This window comes from Polyodon spathula, chromosome 19, assembly GCF_017654505.1.
Source record: "Polyodon spathula isolate WHYD16114869_AA chromosome 19, ASM1765450v1, whole genome shotgun sequence".
Lineage (NCBI taxonomy): Eukaryota > Metazoa > Chordata > Actinopteri > Acipenseriformes > Polyodontidae > Polyodon > Polyodon spathula.
In genome coordinates this window covers 22,625,774-22,649,264 of record NC_054552.1, presented here as the reverse complement: position 1 = coordinate 22,649,264, position 23,491 = coordinate 22,625,774, and the positions used below count along the sequence as shown (strand labels likewise).

The window sequence follows — 23,491 nt, the reverse complement described above, 5'->3', positions numbered from 1 at the left end:
TTATCCCTGGATTACCCCTAATAGGTGGTTGATAGAATCAAAGAGGACTCCACAGTGCTGCAAAATGCTCTAAAGATAAGCTGTGGCAGAGTAAATGTTTATCAAATCAACCCATAGATATATATAAGGGGGGGGGGTTGATTAGAAGATTGTTATCCACACAGATAAATAGGAGGATGGCTTCATACCTTTACACTGCACCTTGTTGTCGTTTTCAAACAGCACTTTCTATGACAGGCAAACCTGCACACTGAGCACAAGAGAAGGTAAATGTGATGGTTTTTTTGTGCTTTGCTGGCTAGTTGACAGCAAACCCCATTTCAGTACTAACATGACAGACACAAATGAAGGCTTCTGAAGGTCTTTTGCCTTTTAATGGTGCTATAGATGTATGTTCAAGCCCTATCATTTGTCTAATTCAATATTCTCATAATGTCAACAACCCTAAAGAATGTCCTTAGCAAGTGTTATCCCATTCAGATAAGTGGTCCTCTAGATCTGTGTAAAAAATTTAAGTGTGACATACAGACAGTTTCCATTTAACGCAGGTGATTATGATGCACTTAGTAACTAGACTAAAGAAGGACCTCAGTATGTTTCATCACCCTAGGGAAAGAGCTTCTCTTGACATCTGCAAAACTCTAAAGCGTGATGCATGTAATATTAACTTACACTTGCAGACGCAAGCTTTGTCCATCATCCATATGAGGGAAGAGCAGTACTCGCAATAGGTGGGGATGCTATACTGGGTGGACTTGAAGATGTGACCATTGTGCTCCTCCACCTGCATTGAAATAGAAGACTCACAGTGAGGACAGTCAGGGCTGCCAAATGCCTGGTACCTATCGAACAGCATTCCAGTTTCAGACAACCCAGATTCAAGCAATAACAGATATGTCAAATCACATAGTTCAGCTATGTGGAAAGCAACTGGGAGATTAGGAAACAGAACATTTTGAAAGCAATTTGGTTTGTGGAAACAAAGGAAAAGGCACTGAATGCTTCATTAGATACCCATGAGCTGGATTTAGTTTCTACAGAGCAGAACTGAAGACTTACAATGTCTGAGTCTTTTTTCCTTCTCTTCTTGCGTTCTGGTTTTGGTGCCTAGGAGGATTAAAAAAAAGCTCAATTAAAATTACAATGCCACTCCTAGTTTCTGCTATTAGTGCTTCCTATTTGAATACACTCTACTACAGAGTAAAAGGAACATCTGCATAGGAACAGTCCAAGACATTTAATAGGGCTGGTGTAACTGAAAGAACGGGGTTTTTGAACCGACGACCAAAGAAACGATCACTTCACAAAAGCATCCGATCTATTTGAAGAAGTTGCTTTTAGAGCCACTGACTCTTCATACATGCAGGGGCGTCACTATCTGGTACAACAGCAGTACATGAACCGATTATGATATTTAATCTCCCTGAGATATTGTAAAATGCACCTTTCCGGCTTATTATTATTGTTTTATTGTTGTTATCTGAGGAAATCCAGCAGTATTAAAAATGAATCGCTTTGATGAAAAGTATTTCTCAATGTCTTAATGTAATGTAGTACATCACAAGCTATCCACTCTACCTTTCCTACTGTGCTGTCCAGGGTCTTGTATTCAGTCATAAACTCGTCCAGAAACACCTTGAAGGTGTTCACCCAGACCTTGACGGGAGACTCGCTCCAGTCTCTCTGCTCCTGCCTCATCGTCTTCTCCAGGATCTGCTCAAACAGGGCGTACAGGTCCTTGTACCGGATACTCTTCCCATCATCCATCTGCAGGAAGGAAACAGCAAGAGCAGGGTTCACGTCAACAGGGCCAGCACGTCAACACTAAACATAGCCATCTCAGAAACGACATGTGGGGCAAGAGAGAGGGTCATCTCAAATGCAAAAAATGTGGCAGAATTCCACCTGGAAGGTACTTCATGCACACAAATAGGTTGGCAATAAAAAGTTAGACACTTCTTTAAAATATTACCCATTTTAAATGTTTCAAAGGGCAAATGAAGTCAAAATTTTGTCTAGTATCTTCTTATCATGAAATTTTTAATTTAGAAATTCCAATCGAGCCTTTTGAAGTAGATAAAAAAAAATAATCAAGGTTATTAAATTTGAAACTTGGCTACTCACCGCAAGAGCTGTGGAGTAGGAGTTGAAGATATTGAGGCGGAACTCTTTGAGAGCCTTTTTAAAGACAACATCCACCAGGGTGTCCTTCTTACTGTCTTCTGTGTCAAGGTCAGTGATCTGCAAGGAAGGGGACAGAGTGCCTTTCATTACTGGACTCCGCTTTCTGTTCCACATAAAATAAACTCAAAAACAGTTCAGTTAAAAACAAATGTTAGTTATTTCACAACAGTGGTGTATAAATTAGTTCCCTTTATCACACAAATGATTTCAAATTCTCTACGTTTCTAATTAATTGATATTTATTATTCACATACTCTGGATCATTAATTAGCTGTGGAATGAAGCTGAATAGGCATCACTGTTTAAAGGAGAAAGATCTATATAATAGGAGTACAAAAATGAAATATATCCTAGGAAGATGTTTCACCTTTAATGGTACTTCCATATGGTATACTTGCAGAGATGAACTTCTTTATTGTTATGCTTTCCCATGTGTATAAAATCCTATGTAGGCTCACTTGCCCAACTGCACTCATTTTGAAGGTCATTTTTCCTACTTTGCATTCAAAGCAGGCTTTTCTTTTAATACGAGCACCGTCTTCAAACAGCTTCTGTGTTGTTTAGCATTACGAGATGGGATCAATGTTACAGTGTAATACAGTTTAAAGACAGCGCTCACATGAAGAAACAGATTCAGGGTTTTGTTTGTGGGCTTGTGAATGTGTAAGCAGGTCAGTGCCCAGTGGCTCACCTTCTTCTGCAGGAACTCGTTCATACACTTGTAGTCGTTGGCGCTGGTGAGGATCTGTAAGGAGTCGTTCTGCCACTGGGCCTGCTCCAGAGCCATGCTGCTGATCTTGACGCTCTTCCGGCGCTTCACCTTGGGCGAGGGCTCCTTGTTCTCCTTGAACTCCTTCCCTCGCTCCATGGCCAGGTCTGGGCTGCGCGGGGGCGTCATTTGCCGCTCCGGACCTGCAGAGAGAAGCGTCTCACAGTCACACCCACAAACACAGCCCAGTAATGATGGGTTATCATTCATTTGTGCCTTATTGCAATTCTAAAGGGAAAAAATGCAACTGCCAACATTTATTGCAAAACATATATATTTTTAAAATCACAATAAATCTGAAGGGTGGTGGCATTTCTTTCCTATTTCTAAGTCACAAGGATTCATTTTAAATTCTGTACTTTTAAATAAAAAACAGTTTTTGTATTCCCGCTTTATTCATCTCAAAAGTTTCCAATGATTTTGTTTACATGTGTATTAGGTTAAAAATGTGATTTATGTGTGTTTTACTGATTTTTAATCAGAAGTTATTGCAGATTTATTTATATAGGGTTGGACCTCATGTTGTCTGAATACCATACATGAGCCTTTTGAGTTTGCTGTGGAAGTGTTATTGAGGAGAACTACCGTCACCCATGTGCAGCCCCATGTCCAGGCCCTCGTGCTCCCTCTGCAGCTCGTGCTGCTCCACCTGGGAGGCCAGCTTCTCTCTCGACAGCTTCTTATCACCCTGCTTCGTCTTGCCCCAGAACCGCATCTTCCCTCTCACTCTGCAGGCAAGCAAGAAGCATGCTTACAAACATACACCGCAGCATTATGGGCACAGTCACATTGCAGTAACAGAAAACCCTACAGAAAACCTACAGCACTTGTATTTGAGCTTCACAGAGCACTAGAGAAGTGTGGTAGATAAGAGTTTCCACATGATATACTCCTCCTTGTTACAATCCACACTGTGGAAGTTATTTTTTATCATTCAGATGGTTCAATCCAATGCTACTTGGAGTGTAAAATCAGGCAGACTTTAAATATGAAAACACAACTAGCAGATTCCTTCAAATACCTGACTACGGTACTCGACTCCCCCTACCTTCCATCGGTGTTGGCGTTCTTCCTCATGCTGTCCATCTTGCCAAGATCCCCAGAGGACATAGTTTTATGCATCATATTCTGGTCTTCAGTCTGTGAGGCTGGCTGCAATTTCAAATGGATTGGCACAAAAAACATTATAAAAACTCAAACTGGCGTTTAGCAACAAGCTAGAAGGAACAGAAGATACAAGAGGATAACGTATTTGCTTAAAGGGTACCTTTCATTGTGAAATTCCAGTTAAATAAACATGTCTCAATACAGACCTTTAGCAAAGACCCCCACCTTTACCTGCTCAACACTGTTGTTCTGCAGGGAATTCTGTGGATATTTTCTTTAATTGTTTATTAAAGAGTTTACTAATAAACTTTCCTTTGAAGAGGGTCCAGAAGTTGACATGCTAGCACTAGAGTAGCACAACTACAGTAAATAGCTATACCTGTACACATTGAAAAATACCATGCTGAATTCTTAAGTATAGTACGACTGACTGATTATACAGAATTCACATTTCTTAGCAAGTTCAAAACTTAAAGTTAAAGCCATGGGCTCACAAGCCTTGACATTCCCAACATTTCATAGATTCTTAACTATTACATTTTAAAAGATGCACTTGGAAAGCCAATATATAACAGGCTCTTAAAGAGCTGAGTATATACATTGCACAGACTAGTGGGTTCAGGCTATGTATTTACTTGGAAAGGGGTAACTGACCACTTCAGCCTTTGAGTACAGAGGCTGCAAAACATACCAACTCATAACATGCTGCACAAAGACGCAAACCTGGAAAAGACTACCTGGTTTTATTTTATTTACAAGGACACCACTTTAACAATATAAATCAAATAAAGATAACACCTCTTAAAATGACAGCAAGTGTTGGATTTGGTTATCCAGTTCTGTTTCATACATTTTATTCCTTAGGATAAATAACTAAAACCTGTTCACTGTGTATTTGAAATCAGGGTGACACAAATCTTCAGTTCACTTACTGTCTAAACCCAGCATGTGGCAGCAAAAGACTGACCAGCACTGCACAGATTATTTGAGAGCAATGTGCACATACAACCTGTGGGGCTCAACTGAAAGTCCCTCCACTACATTGCCTTGAAAACCTCAGATTTCCTTAATTAAGTACAAAGTTGCAGTCCTTGGGGAGACACTAGAATTGTAGGAAACATATTCATCTTCATGAGGTTCTATGCAATATATGTTACAGCACCAGTGCACTTACACCTTTGTAAACAAATGCATTATTTAGGTGATACAGTAAAACCATTATTATCCAAACTTTTATATTACAGACAAATTCTGAAATTATATATATATATATATATATATATATATATATATATATATATATATATATATATATATATATATATATATATATATACACACACACACACACACAATAGTGAACATGTTAAATAAACAATAGGAGGGCAGAGGTGAAACTGAAGTTAATGTGCCCGGTTATATTGAAGACACAGGAAACCCAGCCCGCAAAGTGAGGGAGTGATGGATGTGCAGTGATTAAAAAGGGTATAATAAAGTGTGGAATAAAGTGCGCCCCCAAAAAGCGGTTATAGGCTATTGCATGCAATGATTGGGTGTTAACCAGGCTATTCCAGCTAGCTGTTTGCTTCTGTGATGGATGACTTGAGGTTTCCCTTCATTCAGGTGACCCCCCCCCCTTTCATAGCTTGGTGATGGTGAGCCCAGACTTGTCAGCAACGTGTTTTATCCAGTGCAAGGACTACTGATTGACTGATTGGAGAAACAGTTTAGAACACAGCTTTGGACATCAGTGCTAAGTGGCAGTAAAGGCTTCAAATAAAGATTTATGATAATCCAAAATTGCATCAGATATTTAAAAGCCGTCACTCCGAATTTTAAATAGACTCACCATACACTCTGCTCAGAGTGGTTTGATACTCATGAGACCTATATGCATACTAGTTAAGTCACTCATTATCAAGCAAGATCATTTGAGACAACATGAAGGTGAAGCAGATTTAAATGTCCTAATTAGATTTCTTAAAAACTTCTGATTATATTTTAGCAAATACCCCTTTCATATTCTAATGTTCTCAAAGTAAGGATAATAAAATATACAACTTGGTACCTAGTAATTATTAAAACTATACTTCCAAAATATATTTTTAATTTCAGTAGTTTTTAAATCTGAATCATTTTTCAGATCCACCTGGCACACTCTGTGTCTGCAGCATTGTCTCCTTCTGTGTACTTCTTGATCCCAAACAAATCACGACATGGTGTCCTTTTAACATTGCTGGCCCCATTTTGTGATTTCTTTGAAATAAGGAAGAATCAGAACTGAGATTCTGAGGACCATTAAGAATGACTATAAACATCAGAAAGAGAGATGATTAAATAAAATATATCCTAATAATTACCTGTTAATATTACTTTGATTCAGGTTCAAAGGATGTTAGATCGGTAGTTCTATGATGAGATTTGGCACACATGCCACTTTCAATTGTAACGATGTCGAGTGGTTACTGAGACTTAGATAAGCTAACTTATAATACAGATCATTATATATATACACACACACACACACACACACACACACACACACACACACACACACACACACACACACACACACACACACACACACACACACACACACACACACACACACACACACACACACACACACACACTCTACCGGTCAAAAGTTTTAGAACACCCCCATTTTTCCAGTTTTTATTGAAATTTAAGCAGTTTAAGTCCAGTGAATAACCTGAAATGGTACAAAGGTAAGCGGTAAACTGCCAGAGGTTTAAAAAAAAAAAGTTTAGGTTACCAAAAACTGAAAAATAATGTACATTTCAGAACAAGTAATGGGTCAACAACTTACAGCTGTTCTGCAGCAATGGAAGTAAATTAAGCCTTGAAAGTTGATGCTAACAATTCCTACTGGTGTCCCAACTTTTGTTGATTACTTACAAACCCTCTGTCTGTATAAAAGTAGTGTTGGAACAGACTGTGTTACTACACCCTCTTAAGCATTATTTGGACAGTATTGTACTGCAGGAAGTAGTATATTGCTATCATAATGGCGAGAAAAAGGCAATTAACAAAGGAAGACAGACAGACCATTATAAACCCTTAAGTGTAGGTCTTTCCTTTAGAGAAATTTCAAAGAATGCCAAGGTGTCAGTAAATACAGTTTCCTACACCATCAAAAGGCACTTGGAAACTGGAGGAAACTCTGACAGGAAGAGGTCTGGCAGACCCAAAACCACAACAGAATCAGAAGACAAGTTTCTGAGAGTCAACAGCTTGCGTGATAGGCAGCTCACAGGACAACACCTTCAGGCACAGCTTAACACTGGTCAAAGTAAGCAAGTCTCAGTTTCAACTGTGAAGAGAAGACTTCGAGCTGCAGGTTTGACAGGTCGAGTGGCAGTAAGAAAGCCATTGCTAAGATGGCAAAATAAGAAAAAGAGGCTTTTCTGGGCCATGAAGCACCGCCAGTGGACTACTGAAGACTGGAAGAAGGTCTTATGGACCGATGAATCAAAACAGGGTTTTTGTACGCCATCGAGTAGGCGAAAGGATGGTTCCTCGGTGTGTGACACCAACTGTCAAACATGGAGGAGGAAGCGTGATGGTCTGGGACTCTTTTGCTGGATCCAGAGTCGGCGACTTGCAGAGTGAGTGGCTCCAAAACGGCTACCACAGAATTTTGCAGCGCCATGCAATACCCTCTGGTATACGCCTAGTTGGTCAAGGGTTCATCCTACAGCAATGATCCAAAACTTACCTCCAGGCTATGTCAGAACTACCTTAGAAGAAAAGAACAAGACGGTAGGCTTCAAATCATGGAATGGCCAGCACAGTCTCCAGACTTAAACCCCATCAACCTGGTTTAGGATGAACTGGACAGAAGGGTGAAAGCAAAGCAACACATTTGTGGGAACTTCTGCAACAGTGTTGGGAAGAACTTTCCGAACAATATTTGATTTCCACTGTAGAAAGAATGCCATGAGTGTGTTCGGCTGTTATATCTGCAAAAGGTGGCTACTTTGAGTCAAAAATTTAGATTAAATTTTGTTAAACAAAACGATTCCATGATTTCTTTTTTATCTCCAATTATTTATTTGTTCTATGCTTTAATTTCAGTGTACATTGAGACATTAAACTGCGTAAATTTCAATAAAAACTGGAAAAATGGAGGTGTTCTAAAACTTTTGATCGGTAGTGTGTATATATATATATATAAATTTATTTTCAAGGATGAAGACAAGATTTGATGTGCCAAATCTCAAGTCCAGACTATATAGTTTATTCCCCTGAAAATGGTCCACTTGGCAAGAATGACTACCACTATATATATATATATATATATATATATATATATATATATATATATATATATATATATATATATATATATATATATTTGTTTGTTTTAATTGCATTGTTGAGCTTTGTTACTAAAATGATCAGGTTCCAGCAACTAGGCTCACGGTAAATATGAACTGGTGAAGGTAAACCCCCTAAATGGTTGCCTAGATCTCATCCAGCTGACCTGCAGACTCCAGAGTTACTGGCTGGATACCTTCTGTAAGAAGTTTATTCAGTTTGTAGTGCCCTGATCATTTTAGAAACACAAATTAAGGTTGTTCTATAAAATAGAAGAGATAGTGGATTTGTAGCGCCACATTGATGCCTTACACGTGAAAGAAAGGTCAAGCTGTGTTCCAAAAAAATACATGTTTCCCCATTGAAAGTACAGTGAAAAAATAAAGAAAATAAAAACTGCAGTACCAAAGCGGTTTTAGGTGTCAGTATTGCGCTTCTACCCAGGCGGCGCTGAAGGGGTTAGCAAAAAGAGATGCTCCCACTTGTGAGGCTCGCCACCAGAGAAGGTCTGGGTGGGTTTGGTTCGTTGAATTACCATTTCTGAGTCACTGTGACAAGCCTGCCCACTGCGAACCAGGGGCTCCGGCCGGGGGCAGGGCCGGCTGGGGGAGAGAGGGGGCGAGATGGGGGTGTCATCGTACTCATCCTCCTCCGATTCCCCCTCCCCCTCTGGGTTTGTACCTCGGGTCAGGAAATCGGAGCGTGTCCGCGCCATGCGGGCTTTCTTTTTATGGGCTGGTCTCGCAACCTAATTAACCAAATAACACAACAAGTGTAAAAAGTTCTTTGCCTCAAACTCTTAAAACGCGATCTTTCCCACCTCTTTAGAGCTGATACATTGTAAAAGAGCAAGCCCCTTACAAACTGTACTAGTTTAGTAGCATGAGGGGGTGGACGACTCCAGTCCTCAAGTGTAATAGCAGGCTGTGTTATCCCAGGACTGTATGCTGGTTAATCTGCTTTGCTCTCCAATATCTGGACCTGTCAGAGCTCTGGGGGCTGGAGTTGTGTGTCCCTGCATCAATGAGAGCTGTCTTTGCACAATGCTCTTTGAGCTCTACATACATTCCTGGTAGTGAACAGACACTGCTTTCTGGCAATGCTGTAAGTCTGCTATGATGTGAAAGGGGGTGTAGCGTAGCAGTCTACAGTGACTGAGTAAGGACTGTCTGACCGCACTATTTCAAGCGCTGTTCAAGGTATTCGCCAACCCACCTTGTCTGGTAAGATTAAATAATTTGCACAGCAAGTTCTATAGAGTGGTCAGACGTTTCCTCTTGCTTGCTTACATATTATGTCAGAGATTTTGGAACTTCCTATCATTTGATTACATATTCAGTTAAAACCTCCAGTTCGCCCCTCCCCACCCCACCCTCCCCTTACCTCGCGCCCCTTCTGTCCAGGGACTTTTACAAGCTTCATACTTGCAGGCCCCTCTTTCCGACGGACAGAAGACTTCTCCTGATTGGCAGACTCCTTTTCAAACCTGCAAAAGTAATTTCAGTCAAAGACCACCCTCTCTATTTGCTGCTAATCCCTAGTATGGGGATTTAAACACAAGCCTTTTAGCATTCACCACATACAGTAGATATGACAGATGTACCAAGGATAACATCTGGCCATGTAGAATAATCAGAAGTTGTTGAATAATCAGAAGTCGTAATATGTAGACAAGTTAATGCCTGCTAACTTAAAGCTGAATATATTTATATAAGGAACAATGCTTTATATAATGTGTCATAAAACTAGCTAAATCGAATAGTTAAAATAGGTAAAAGGTGAAGAAAATAAGTAACTTAGACAAATGTTTCAAATTATGTTCTCAGCAAATGGCTTAAGAATGACAAAATATCTGTTTCTTCACGCGATGACCAGATCTTATGAAGGAGTAGGAAATTCATCCATATCTCTACACATGCTCCATAATAGATTACAAAAGTAAAATCACAGCGATGAAGGCATTATCAGAAATGTATGTCTAATTAGTTTATTTAAATTCAGTTTAAGAGACCCAGCAAAGAACTTCTGCTTTGAAACAAACTCGTTGACATTAGGAAGATCTAATCTTAAAAACCCAACTCCTTACTTGGTGAATGCAACCCTATTGTCCTTTGGCAAGAAGAATATCGGTGTGGGCCTGTCAATTGCTGTGCTGTCTATGCTCGGACTTTGAACTTTGGCTTGCCCAATACGCTCGTTCCTGGCAGCACCATCCCGCGTCTCCAAATGCAGTTTGGGGGTCCATCCGTCCATCTTTTCAAGGTCCTGTGGAGCTCTACTCAGCCCATCCCTGCGGTCCAGAAACATGCTGATTGGACGCTCTTTAGCCAGTGGGTGGAAGGACTCTTTATCTCCAGTGTCTGTTGTTGGGATGATCTGGATGTCCATTGCGGACGGAGACACACCCTGGGGTGCGCCGGGCTCCCACGGCCCCTGGGTGATTAGGAGGGACTGCGGTCTTTCCACAGACTTGGAGCTCGTAGCTACGGGCTGTGGCGGCCCACTCCGTCGGCTCTGCTCGATTTTCTGCAGGGCCTCTCCGCGCTGCTTCTCGAACATGTCCCTCTCATTCTGCTCGAAGACCTTGCGCTGATTCCCCAGGATCTCTTTCTGCTGCCGGATCTGGTCCATCATGTCCTTCTCGTTCTGCTGCTGCTGCTGTTTCTGTCGTTCAGCCTTCTCCACATTCAGCTTCTCCAGTTTCTCAAGGACGGCTGAGTTAACCCCTCCCGGGACGCTGCTGCTGCTACATGCTTCCCTGGACATTGTAGGGAGTTCTATTGTTTGAGACTCACTGTCCCGCATCTGGGGAGGTTGTTGTACTAGACTTTCGTCATCCAGCACTGTGTCTTTCTTCATACTGATCACAACCACCACTGGCTTCCGGACTGACTCTCTCCGTTCTTTAGCTGGCTTGCCAGCTGCAGCAGAATCCTCGCTGGTCCTGTGGGCAACAGTGGAGTTCTTGGAATGAGGAATGTAGAAAATGGGCAGGCTGTTCTCGATCTTAGGGATTGGGGTCAAACAGGAGGGACTGGTGGACAGAGGCTCAGAATCCAGTATCACGGACTCTGTCGGAAGACTATCAGGCAATGCAGGGCTGCTGGATAAAATATCATGATTTTCTAGCAACCCGGACAGAGAGCCAGTCTCTTCCGATTCTGCAGAAGCAGGCTTGACTTTTGGATAGTCATCAATGCTCAAAAGCTCAAAGCTGCCCCGTGAGCTTTCGCTATCTGGAGTGCCTTGCGGGGAGATTAGTTCGGTGGACCACCTTCTCTCCTCAGATGGAGACACCCCACCAGTAGACCTGACCTTCAGCAACTCCAGGCTGAACTGGGCCTGCTCCAGCTCCCTCATTCTACGACTCTCTCTTTTTGCCCGGACCACTTTCTTCTGCTTGGGGTCATCCAGAGATTTTGGCCTCTCTCTAACCACCACTTCCTGCAGAACCCCTGTGTAACCCTGACCACCTTTATCATCATCTACTGTCCTGTCCAGAGATTCTGAGCGAGAGTCTCTCGACGTTTCTTCTTGGTTACATTCCTGCGTTGAGCTCAGTCTGCGCAGAAAGGTTTCTCGATCTTTATAGGAGCGGTCTTCCCAGTTGGTGGCATCCACTCCCATAATCTCCGGGATGTCCTTGTTCCCAAATGTCTCTTCCTCCTCCTCAGTTGGACTCCTCTGTCCATTTTCCAGCTGCCTTTCTGTCATTTTCTTCTCTTTCAGGTCTCTAAACCTGAAAAAATAAAGAGAAACCAATTTACACTACATGCAAGAGACATGTATTCCAAGAAGTCACATGACTGCAAAATGGAAGCCATAGTAGCTTATTTCCTTATGGCGTCAGCAAAAATCTGCAAAAATAAAGGTTCAGTGACAGCAGCTTTGATACATAACTACTGCCAGACTGTGTTTTTTTATGATAGAGGCTTAAATACCTCAACCCCACTCCTTTATACAATTAAATAAATCATTGTCTTTGTGGTTCTAAGTGTATAATTGCTAAACCTTACCAAATTTAATTCCTAATCACTCAGTTTCTGTACTGGCAGTAGGACTTTACATTTTGTTGGATTAGGACATTAACATTCACAGTGGTAGGAAGGGTGAAAGCAACAAAACTCAAAAGTATGCCACACTTGCTAAGCTAGCCCACACTGCTGAGTCTGGATCAGACTCAGACCAGGGACAGCTTTGGAGAATCTACCAGCTGTTCCAACCCCACCTCTCCCAGCTGCCAGCCATAACAGTTAGTGGCACTGCAAAAGGAATGCAGTGGGGTGGACAGCAAAACTCATTAAAACCCAATTCACTTATTACTTATTTTTGGTTACAATCTAGGATTATCCAGTTGGTTTGCTGGTATATTAAGTACCTGCACTGAACACCCTTCCTTATTCTATTCAAGTCATATGACAATATGACCTTTCAGCTCTGCCAGCCCTACCTGAGAAAGTAGTTCAATACTGGAGCAACATAACCCTTAGCCACTCAGAATGAGAGCAAACATCATAACACAGTTAGGAAAGTGGAACAAATATAGTAAAATCGCATTTCAACATTTTTGCTCTTTAGCAATTTTGGAATTGACACATTTCTGACAATACAGTATACACCACTGTGCCTGTCTATACGTTTAATGTAATTTAATTTTTATGTTTGCAATCATTCTGAAATGTCCAAAGAATAGGATAAAAGCAGGTAGAGCAAACAGCATTAAAAGGCCATGTGATCTCTCTAGGATAAGGATGGCCATGGCCTGATCCAATCAAGTTTGTGGTGTATATCAGTATTTGTTATCACTTGCCAGTTCATGGATATGTTGCCATTCACTTTGCAAATGCAAGCTAATTTAATACCTCTGCTGAGCCAGGTATCCCCTGCAAGCTGCCTGTAACAGTATAATCCTGTGCTTCTGTGTTCTGTAAACTCTTCTCTCTCTGCACCTGCGCCAAGCTGCCTGAATGCAGACTGCAGCCTCCCCTCTCTGGTAGCAGTACCCCCGCCAGCTCCTCTGTATGATGAAGGCAGCTCCCCGCATCTGCAGGAACCTCCTCCGCTCCCTGTATCCTCGCCACGAGGACTGGATACTGGTGGCAGCTCCGTGGAGGAGGGCGGGGTCGGCGTCGGCTTCTGCTCTTGTCTGCTTCATTCTGTAGCTCCGCCACCATCGCTACGAATCAAAAAGGTAAAGTTACGATTCATACAGAAAATCCACAGCATGGTGGGGGGGGGTCTTGTGGATATATGGAAGGGTCAAAAGTCCTGTATGTCCACCTGGGTGACACTTAAATACAAAACTTTAATATACTTTTTCATAAGAGATGGTAGCTGTCATTAGGTAAAATCCAATGTCCTTAAAGTGCACTGATTCTTTACAATCTAGTCTTCAGAGATAAATGAGAGCCAAGTAAAACATACATTGTAGTAACAACACACTTCTGAGTTACTTCGTGCTAGTATTTTGACAGAAACATTATTATTAAATTTTTCCTTCACAAAACATAAAAGTGCTGTAGATAAGATGCAAGTAGGTCCTTCTCCCCACATTAGAGACTGTGGGTGATAGGCATCTTTATAATACCAGCTAGTACACACATACAGTACATACATACATACAAGAAGGGTACTCAATCTTGAGACTACATGAATCTACAGAATCAACAACTTTTTGCATTATACCTAAAAGCAATCTAATAGGAAGCTTCGGGGAAAATTAATAGTGTTCAATATACAGATTGTGACATTCAGGATGGACAACTGAAGTTCATTTTGACCCTAGAAAACTGACACATATACTTGATATGAGATCTTTTTGTGGTCTGAACCAAGCTTCACACACAAATGTTGCATTGGGTGACAGCGGAGGACTGTTCCCAGGTTGTAGTTGTTCAAGAAGGGCAGGGCACACACACCTGTATAGCAGTAGCAGCCTGCTTCATGCCGAGAAAGTGATTCCTCTCCAGCAGTGTTCTGAACCAGCGCTGCAGGATGATGATGCGTCTCAGCACCTCCTGGTGTAGCAGGTCCTGCAGCCTCTGCCTCTCCACCTCCCTCATGAACACCTGGGACAAACGCACACCCACACACATTGCATCTCAAAAGACAACAGCTTCCAGTTTAGAATTCAATCCAAGCATTGTGCTGAGATTCCACTGGGCGGTGAAGTTGAGACCACCTGTGCTATAATTCCAACCTATTCCATGTACCATATCTCAGCATTGTCTATTAGGATGTTGTACTGTTTTTTTTTTTTTTTCAAATGGACACACTCCATCAACCAGAAATTAAAATGAACCAATGCCCTACAAAGTCTAACTTCCACCCTTGTAGTGTCATGCTGTGGGAAGAACTCCAAATTTTGTGTTAAAGTAATCTGGACCTACTCTATCCACCAACATCTCAACATATGTTGCTGCTGTACTACAGTATCTGTGTTTAGGGTTAACGTGGACCTACTGTATATTGCTATTGGTAGAATAACCCAAATATTGTAAGAAATCAAATCTCTTATTACTTGATGTAACAGTAAGTTAAGAAAGGCAGTGCTGCAATGTGCATACCATGGTGTTCCCCACTTGGAAGCTGTCTGGGTTGACGTCCACCTGGCTCAGGTATTCTCGAATGCTGTGTTGAGAAGCGCCAGTGCCATCAGGTAACAGGACATGGAAATGGTCAACAAAATCCTGCCAACGAAAGACAGAAAAATAATGATACTGAGGCAGCCATTCCTTTTCATGCAACAGACACTGCAAAAAAAATGATGCTGTATAATTCTGAACTTGAAGGTCTGCTGTAGAAAAACCATTCGCATTTGAAGTGCCTAGTGCGACATACCCCTGTACTGTTTCCATATTAAAGCTTGATATGAGTGTGAATGGCCAGAATTATCTTAACTAATGCAGTGTAATATTCTTTGTGCTTCAGGTACACTGTTGTCCAGCCTGTAGCTGGTACTCCTGAAACACACTGCCCCTAGTGGAATAAATAAATACCACACTAGCCACAAGTGTTCTTACTTGAACTGGAGGTTCAAGTACCATGAACTGGATGGAGTGTTGCATGGGGTCAGGTTAATGATTATACTACGATGAACTTGATTCATAAACAGTCTAGACATCATTCTGAGGACTCTGTTCAGGACACAGGGGTGCTTTAAACTTCTGAGTTTTAAAAAGTCACCAGGATGTGATGACATACAAAAAAAATGGTACAAAGTGAATCTAACAAGAAGAAGAATAAATAAATTAAAAAGACCCTGACATTTCACACCCATATCAAGTTTATCTTGAACCAATGGATGCCCTGACAGTATAGATAATCTGTAAGGTCCTTTTAATGAGTGATAATCATATTCCCAATGAAAGTAAAAAAAATAAAAATAAAAACAAGAACAAAAAGAACACACACAGATTCGGTGGAAGTCTTTGAATACCATTTCTTATCACTCGGGGGCCTTCAAGGTACTTTTTCGCCAATCAGCGTAAAGAGGCCAACAAGCCTAGAATATCCCTGTTGAAAGAACCTAACAAAAAACAAAAGATGCTCTTTCTAAATACCTTTATTCATATCTGTGTTGAGTTATTGATATCTCTGACAATTACAGCACCCTGACATCACCGCACAAACACGCAGCTAATAGTGAAACATGTTGTTTCTACTAACAGAAGGCCAAGCTTAGATAATGAGCTCACCACAAAGGCCGGGCATTCTACCCTACGTCCAGACACTCTCAACTGCTGCTCGAGTAGTGTGGACAAGAGATGTTTTCCGAGTTATCTGGGGTTCACTGATAGCAATAACATGCCTCTATTCTAGGGATGATGTTCACAAGATCACTCTTAAGTCTCATTTTTTAAAACACTAAAAGGTGGCGGAGACTTTGGTCGACTTGGTTTTCACGTTGAAGTTTTTATTAAACGGAGGAACATACCATGAGGACTGTGATATTATTTATTTCTTATTACAGATGTATTGCTTTTGTAAAGCATCTTGAGGTCTTTCATTATGTGAAAGGCGCAATATACGTACAAGTTGTATTGTAATGTATTTCTTGCACACATCACAAAAATTGGTCCACTAAACTTAACACAAAGGAGTGCAGTGGGCAGGAGAAATTAATCTCCTATTGCGTTTCCAAATGTATTTCTTAAAATGCACAATTTAATGCCTTCTTTCCTTTTACATGTACATGCAAACAATGAAAATACATATTGCCTGCCAAATACAACACAGTAGAACTTTCAGAATTAATGCCCATTTCTTCATAACCTTAAAATGGCTCCCACGATTTTGGTATTACTTACCAAAGTCTCATGCGTATTGATAACTGTGATCTACTGTCAATTCTGATACCCCTGAAGAGCAATTCAAGATATAACCAAAAATGTATGTGATGTTGCAGAAACTATCTCTCTTACCTGAAAGGTGTACTTGATGCTGTACCCTGACTGTCGTATCCTGACAGTCTCCAGCATGCCTGTGTAACGCAGCTGTCTCAGCACCAAGGTGTCGCTGAAACGCAGGGGGAGCTGCAAAGGCAAGAACAGGGCTTTCAGAAATACACATTGAAACTGACTGTGTAGTATTCACAATAACTCAGCAAGGACTCCCTTACCTTTTCTGCGTTCGAGCGAATGCACTTGACAAAGTAGGGCTCGGCTTGTCCCAGCGTTTCCATCAACTTGTTAAGGGAAGCCTTAAAAAAAACAAAAAAAAAACAACATTATATTACCTAATACATGCTATTGATGGTTTTTTTTTTTTTTTTTTTTTTTTTTTTCAATTCAGATTCATACATTCAGATTCATACTTTTTAGTTCCACTTTTTCGGGGGGGGTGGGGGTGGGGGGGAATAACACCTAAAAATACTGTATGCATATGTATGAAACCCAATTTGTTTTTTGTTGATCTGTGTTTCCAAATGTTATTTTGAACAGTTCCTTTATTTGTAATGTCTTTAATTCATTAAAAAAACAACAACAACAATATTTTTATTGCCTATGAAATACAGCACGGATGAAGAGGTCCGATGTACCCAGTATTCTTTTTTTTTTTTTTTTTTTTTTTTTAGAGCTACCCTGTTGGATTTGCAGAATAACCCAAGTGTGCAGGTTGCTGGAGAGATCCATGCAACCACGAAGGGATCAAAAAAGATTTACTATAACCAACTCAGCGCAGGCCTGGGTTGCAGACCAAACTGATTCATACTAGGGATGTTAAAATTCCTAAATGTTTAAACAAAGACATATTTTGAATATCTGTATCATAATACCATCAGATGAAGTCCCATGGTTGTTTCCACCTCAAACATTGTGTATGAGACTGCATTTGTACTACATTTAAGGCAATTGCACACCTGTTCAATTATAGTCATTTTTAAACACGTAACATAAAAACATTGATTGGTATGATAATTACGGACTTGACCTGTGAGGTACAATAACAAAGGTTTGATAAAATTAGTTTCCATTGTCCATTAAATTCACAGAGAAATATGAAGCACAATAGCCTTTATGTATGCGCAAAAGACAAAATATTTATTAGAAAAAATAAATAGCATTACACTGTACACATATTATTTAATAAAAATAACAACTGACATCTTTACCAAACATGGACAATGGTTACACATTTAGAAAAATATTCAAAATGTTCAGACATTTAATAGCTCAACTATTAGCAACCCTAATTTCTACAGCCCTGGGCTGTATTAGCTGGAAAGCGTTTACTTCAAATAGGGAGAATAGATTCATAATGACGAATAATTGCATCATGTCTAAAGTATCTCCACAAGGAATAGTCCACTAACTGAACTTCATAAAACACAACATGAACTTCATTTCTCCCGTTATGAGAGCAATTGACTCCATGAGGGCGTACAGCTATTTTGGTTGCTATAAATTCACTTTCGCACTCAGAAGATTAAAACAAACACACACACAGGATATGTGGTTTACTGAATAGAATGAAGTCATCAGTTATATATTCTATATATAAATCTGTTATATTATATGTCAACACTTGGTGGAAATTAGAACTCACTGGCCATGTATGTATGTGGCAAAAAAAATATTCTTCTTTAAAATTTCTATAAGACACTGATCGACAACCAGTGCACACACATACCGAAGACCTTATAAAATTAACAATTTATCAGGTTATACACAAAAGCAAACTTAAAGGTCTATGTTAGAAGGTTTGGAGAAGATACGAGACAAAGGCAGTTAAGTACAGTAAAGTGTGAAAGAAAGCTAGCCGGATGGACACAATAAATGCATAAGGGTCCATGTTTTGAATTTAGAAAATTACTTCTGGTGAATGACATGAACAATCTTTCACACATAAATATTTCTTAACATAATAATAATAATAATAATAATAATAATAAATAATAATTTTTGACTACGGTGTTACTCTTGATGTTATTGCAATAAAATGTGTTCACAAAACATTCACCATTGTAATGCGGTTAGAAATAAAAATAAATTATTTCAACATGTAAAGTGTTTTTTATAGGGAGGGCTATATCCATTTTAATTAAGAGCACAGACATGACATCATACTTTTATGTCTTTGGAGGGCTTTCAAATTAAAAGCTCTCCAAGAAAAAAACAAGGAGGTACATTTTGGTCATTCTGACAAAGAGGGCAGCATAAAATCGGCACAAACTCTTCTTAATAACCAACAAGAAACCTGGGTTTAAGATCACGTTCAGCACTGGCATCTGTATACAAGGGATTTGTATAAAGTGTTCTGGGAGTGTGGACTTTATTGTCAAAACAGTAGTAGAATGGCAGTAGGGTAAATAAAACAAAAGCTGCCTCCTGTAAAAGCTTGCAAAACTATTTTTACTGCCCAACAGAGCTTGTTTAGACTCCTAGCTAGAATCAAAAGTGTGACCTACTCTAACTTGTCAACCTTACAAACCTATCCCCACTACCCGCACACGTCTGCAGCTATTGTTCAAGGCTTTAAATTGCTTGATCTGGCCTCTATCTTTCCAGGGATCCTTCCAGTGATTCGTTGCTGCATAATGATACTCATGTTATTTATCTAGGTCACTCACCGCATGCAGAAAAAAATAGGTCAAATAGCCATTTTTACCAGCTTCAGACACATTCTCACCAGGAGTTATGCAGCTTTTCTTTTTGCTTGCACACACCACCTACCCTGGAACCCTTTTTTTCAATCTGTTTAAAGAAGCGTCTGCTGCAATGTGACTGGCAGTGCTGCAGCAACTAAACAGACAGCTTTGGGTGTTCTGTGCTGTTAATGCAGCAGCTACATTTCTCATCAGTAGCAATGTAACAGGAAAAAAAAGCAATTCAAATCCTGTGCTAAAGAATACTTCTCACCTGAAACTGAGCGCTTATACTGGGCGTTTTCTTCTTCTTGTGCAGGTGGAGCAGAGATTTAGTGATGCGGTCTTGGAGTGTCAGGCTTGTGAGATACTTCAGGGATTTCACATCCAGCAAGTGCTGAAAGATAACAGTTTTATTGCATTAATATTAACAATAAAAATGCTGGAGACTTGCCTCCACACACCCCTCTACTAGTTAAAAACACTCCCTCTTTTTAGTTTGTCTTACCTTTGGTAGGCTTGGCTTTAACTTGAAGTGTTTGTTCCGCCTGTGGAAAAGAAAAAGAAAAACATTTGTTTTTGTTTTATTTTCATTAACGGGTACAGAGAATACACTTTGAATTACTGTAGTTATTCCACGCATGAGGATACAATGTATAGAAAAGAGGTTAAAACCTAAACCAATCATCGCATCTGCTTAGCCACGTGGTGTAATTTGGAACAGTGCAATTCGCCTGGTTATTGCGTCATTGGTTTTGAAAGAATACACGATAGATTCCAAAATGAGATCTGGCAACAAAAAAATGTAAAAAATAATTTCTCAGCAGTGGTTATAAGATGCTTGATCTCTCTTATATAATAAAGTATCTCCCATAGTTCAAAATATCTGTCTCTAATTCTGCAAACCATAACAGATCAAATGTCTGTTTTGTAATGCACTTTATTAGTGGTTAAAGCATGTCTTTCATTAACAAAACCACCTAGACTGCAACCAGCCAAAGTTCTGGGAAACCTTGAATGGGATCTGGCAGGGAGTACACATCACTCCAGGTATTTAATGACTTGGCTAAAAATAAATGTGGATGTACCAGCTCCAATGCCAAGTATACACCTCTGTTTTCTGTTTTCTAAAACTAAAAATAACAGAATATTATTTAATCTCTACATGAATTTACCAGAAAGTAGTATCTACCTGGTACTGCAATATAAGTCATTTTGGTACAATTTTTGCACTGCAACACTTTCAAGTATATAGGCACTGCTATTTAGATATTCATATTTAGATATTCTGCTATTTATTTCAAAATGTGGACTGTTACATACTGATTATGTCCTTCTGTCATCCCTAGCATTACATAGTACACATTATGAGGACCCTACACGTGTAACATGTGTGCTCATGACTGAAGTATCATGAACAGAGCTACCAAAATGGAGTGAAGCCCCCCTCACCCAGGTCCAGGTGTTCAATACCTACATGAGGATACCGTGCGCCCTTTCCAGCAGCTTGCTGCTAGTGGAGTTCATGAAGATGCCGTCCTCTTCAAGCAAGGACCCGGAGGAGGAGAGCCTGCCCTGTCTAACACTGCGCCCGTTCCAGCCCAGGCTCAAGGAGTCCCTGAAAGGGAAAGGCAAGATGATTCGGGGTTACTGCTCTGTTTGCCGAACAAGATGTTCCAGCCCTGAAATAAATACGGTCACATGTTGCCTGAAGTGCATACACTTATGTTTTCCTTTTGTATTTGTTTTGTATGTTGTATTGCATGAAGTTCTAACTTGATACCTTTCAAGGGGTTTATGTAAAACTATACCCTTTAGCAATCAGACCTGGACTTATGCAAAAGTAGGTCCCAGCGAGCTGAAGACAGTTCAACAAGCACGGTAGGTCCTAAATTTCACAATTCTACAGTGAGACACCCCTCACCGCAAAATAATAACTACATTTGGGTGCCCATAATGGCATACTTTACAGTTCAAAAATGTTATGAATGCTATTACAACAAATGAGTCAAAGTCCTGACACATTCTAACACAGCATATGAGGGCGGATGTAAATATCATCACTTCCCCAGCACAGCATGGGCAGAATGCCCTTTCTGGGAACTAGTAGGCCTGTTCCTAGGGCCTCCTTATATCAACACCTATAAATACAACTCCACACACACACACACTCCACGCTATCTGCAAGAAAAGACCATAACCACCAGAAACTGATGGTCAGTCTTTACAGCCTATAAAAAAGGTGGAGACAGAACTGAATTCCAGGGTGTTTTTCTTAACCGGATGCCAGGCCTTCTTAACAATGAAAACCAGCTTTACTGTGATAGAACTGGAGTAATGGCATGTTTAAAACTGTTGCTTGTACGAAAAAAGTGATTTTCACATGGGGGTGCAGTAAAAGCGATGTTCCTGTTTATTTGTGCAATTTACTCACACTGAAGGTGGCATAAGAATTCAAGGTTGAGTGTTTAAAGTTTATGAACATAAACATTGGTTACAACTACAGTGCAGATGCAATACTTTAGCCTCTGATCGCACTGTGTGCTATTAAGCAAAAGCCCATTGGAAGTGAATATATTTCGAATTGATACTGTCTCGATATGTACAAATTAATCCTGTATTAAGTGCCCTGTGGATTTGCTAGTGGCCATTTGAGACACCTGCGTTGAACGAATTGCATGCCAAAAAATAAGCAACATATTTTTTAATAATGCATTTTTTTTATTATACAGCATGTAATCCTTTATTAATTCTAGGTATGACAAGCCATTTAAACCCAGCTAAGCCTGCCTCTAATTAACACTGCCACGGTATAAGGAACACATTTATAGTAGGTTTCAGTGACTGCAGTGCTTGAATATTTACTTGTCCCTGGGTTCCTTATGAATGCATCTCTGATGTCTGACATCATACAGGAAGCAGCTGCAAAGGGCTTAGTGGTCACTTCGTAACCAAGGAAGTGTGCTAACAAAATCACGTTAAGCAGCTTTTTAACACAATGGCTTTACCAAACAAAAACAATCTTGTAAGAGTGGCGAGTTGATGCCACTGCAGCAGAAACCCCAACTGCACAGTATTCCAGTTCCTGTGTGTGTGACAGGGGGGGCAGTATGTGTGACTTCATTGTTTACTCATGAATGTATGAGACAACTTCAGTGTGATAATAAAGGTTCATTAAAAAGAGAAGCAATGGCTACACATAAGCTAACTGATAACATAACTATGACCCAACACATCATACCCACTACATCACTATACTCGCAAGGTATTAGCATTGATACTGATTAAGTGTCGATTTACAATTTTAAACAGAAGTTGGTCAACACAACCATAACATGTAAACTAAAGCCATGCAAATCAATGATATCATAGTGCAGTTAGCTTACCGCTGTGTCTTCTCATTGATGGTATTAGCACCCTGCAAGTCTGACAGAGGTGTTCTGGGACTTTTCCGTGTTATACCTAATGAAAACGCAAATCAGTTAGCGCATGGTACATGGGAATGCAATACGCCAACCCTTCCTAAGCAGGAATGCCAGTCATGTAAACTGTACACCAAAACATATTTATTGGTTTCAATTTTATGCATGGTTCATTTTGGTTACTCAACTGGAGGGCAGATTTTGCCTTGAGACATTCAAATAAGTAAAACGCATTAGTATCCAATATTTGGGCAACAGCAACAACAACTGGCATTCGCTAATCTCTCAGATTTTTATTGATGAGACTGTGAGAAAGAAAGATAAAAAAACAACCACAAACAAACACCAACTGAGCAGGCAAAACAAAAGGCAAATAATTGTGTTAATGTAATCCAGTCTTGTCCTGGAGAGGATTCCTCCATACTCTCTACAAATTCCAATAATATGTTTAGTTCTTACTTCATGTTTGCTAAATATCCAAGCAATGACCAGCATGGCAGCTTAGCATGTCAGCTTCTGAAGTTGCTTTACGAACCCCATCTTCTTTCCTGATGATTTCATGTTTTTCCGCTCAATCATTAA

General features: G+C 40.2%; 1 protein-coding gene across 1 annotated transcript in view; it reads right to left on the bottom strand.

Annotated features, from left to right (window-relative positions):
• LOC121294399 (unconventional myosin-IXAa-like) overlaps window positions 1-23,491 on the bottom strand; it is a 171,484-nt gene that overhangs the window by 9,332 nt on the left and 138,661 nt on the right. The window contains 20 exon segments of the mRNA XM_041218045.1: window positions 189-250; window positions 673-784; window positions 1,060-1,107; window positions 1,579-1,767; window positions 2,125-2,241; window positions 2,876-3,096; window positions 3,539-3,681; window positions 4,002-4,105; window positions 8,937-9,149; window positions 9,785-9,887; window positions 10,488-12,140; window positions 13,351-13,577; window positions 14,320-14,469; window positions 14,968-15,090; window positions 16,825-16,935; window positions 17,022-17,102; window positions 19,762-19,884; window positions 19,996-20,035; window positions 20,965-21,105; window positions 22,874-22,949. Of these exon segments, the coding sequence (XP_041073979.1) occupies window positions 189-250; window positions 673-784; window positions 1,060-1,107; window positions 1,579-1,767; window positions 2,125-2,241; window positions 2,876-3,096; window positions 3,539-3,681; window positions 4,002-4,105; window positions 8,937-9,149; window positions 9,785-9,887; window positions 10,488-12,140; window positions 13,351-13,577; window positions 14,320-14,469; window positions 14,968-15,090; window positions 16,825-16,935; window positions 17,022-17,102; window positions 19,762-19,884; window positions 19,996-20,035; window positions 20,965-21,105; window positions 22,874-22,949 (4,037 nt within the window).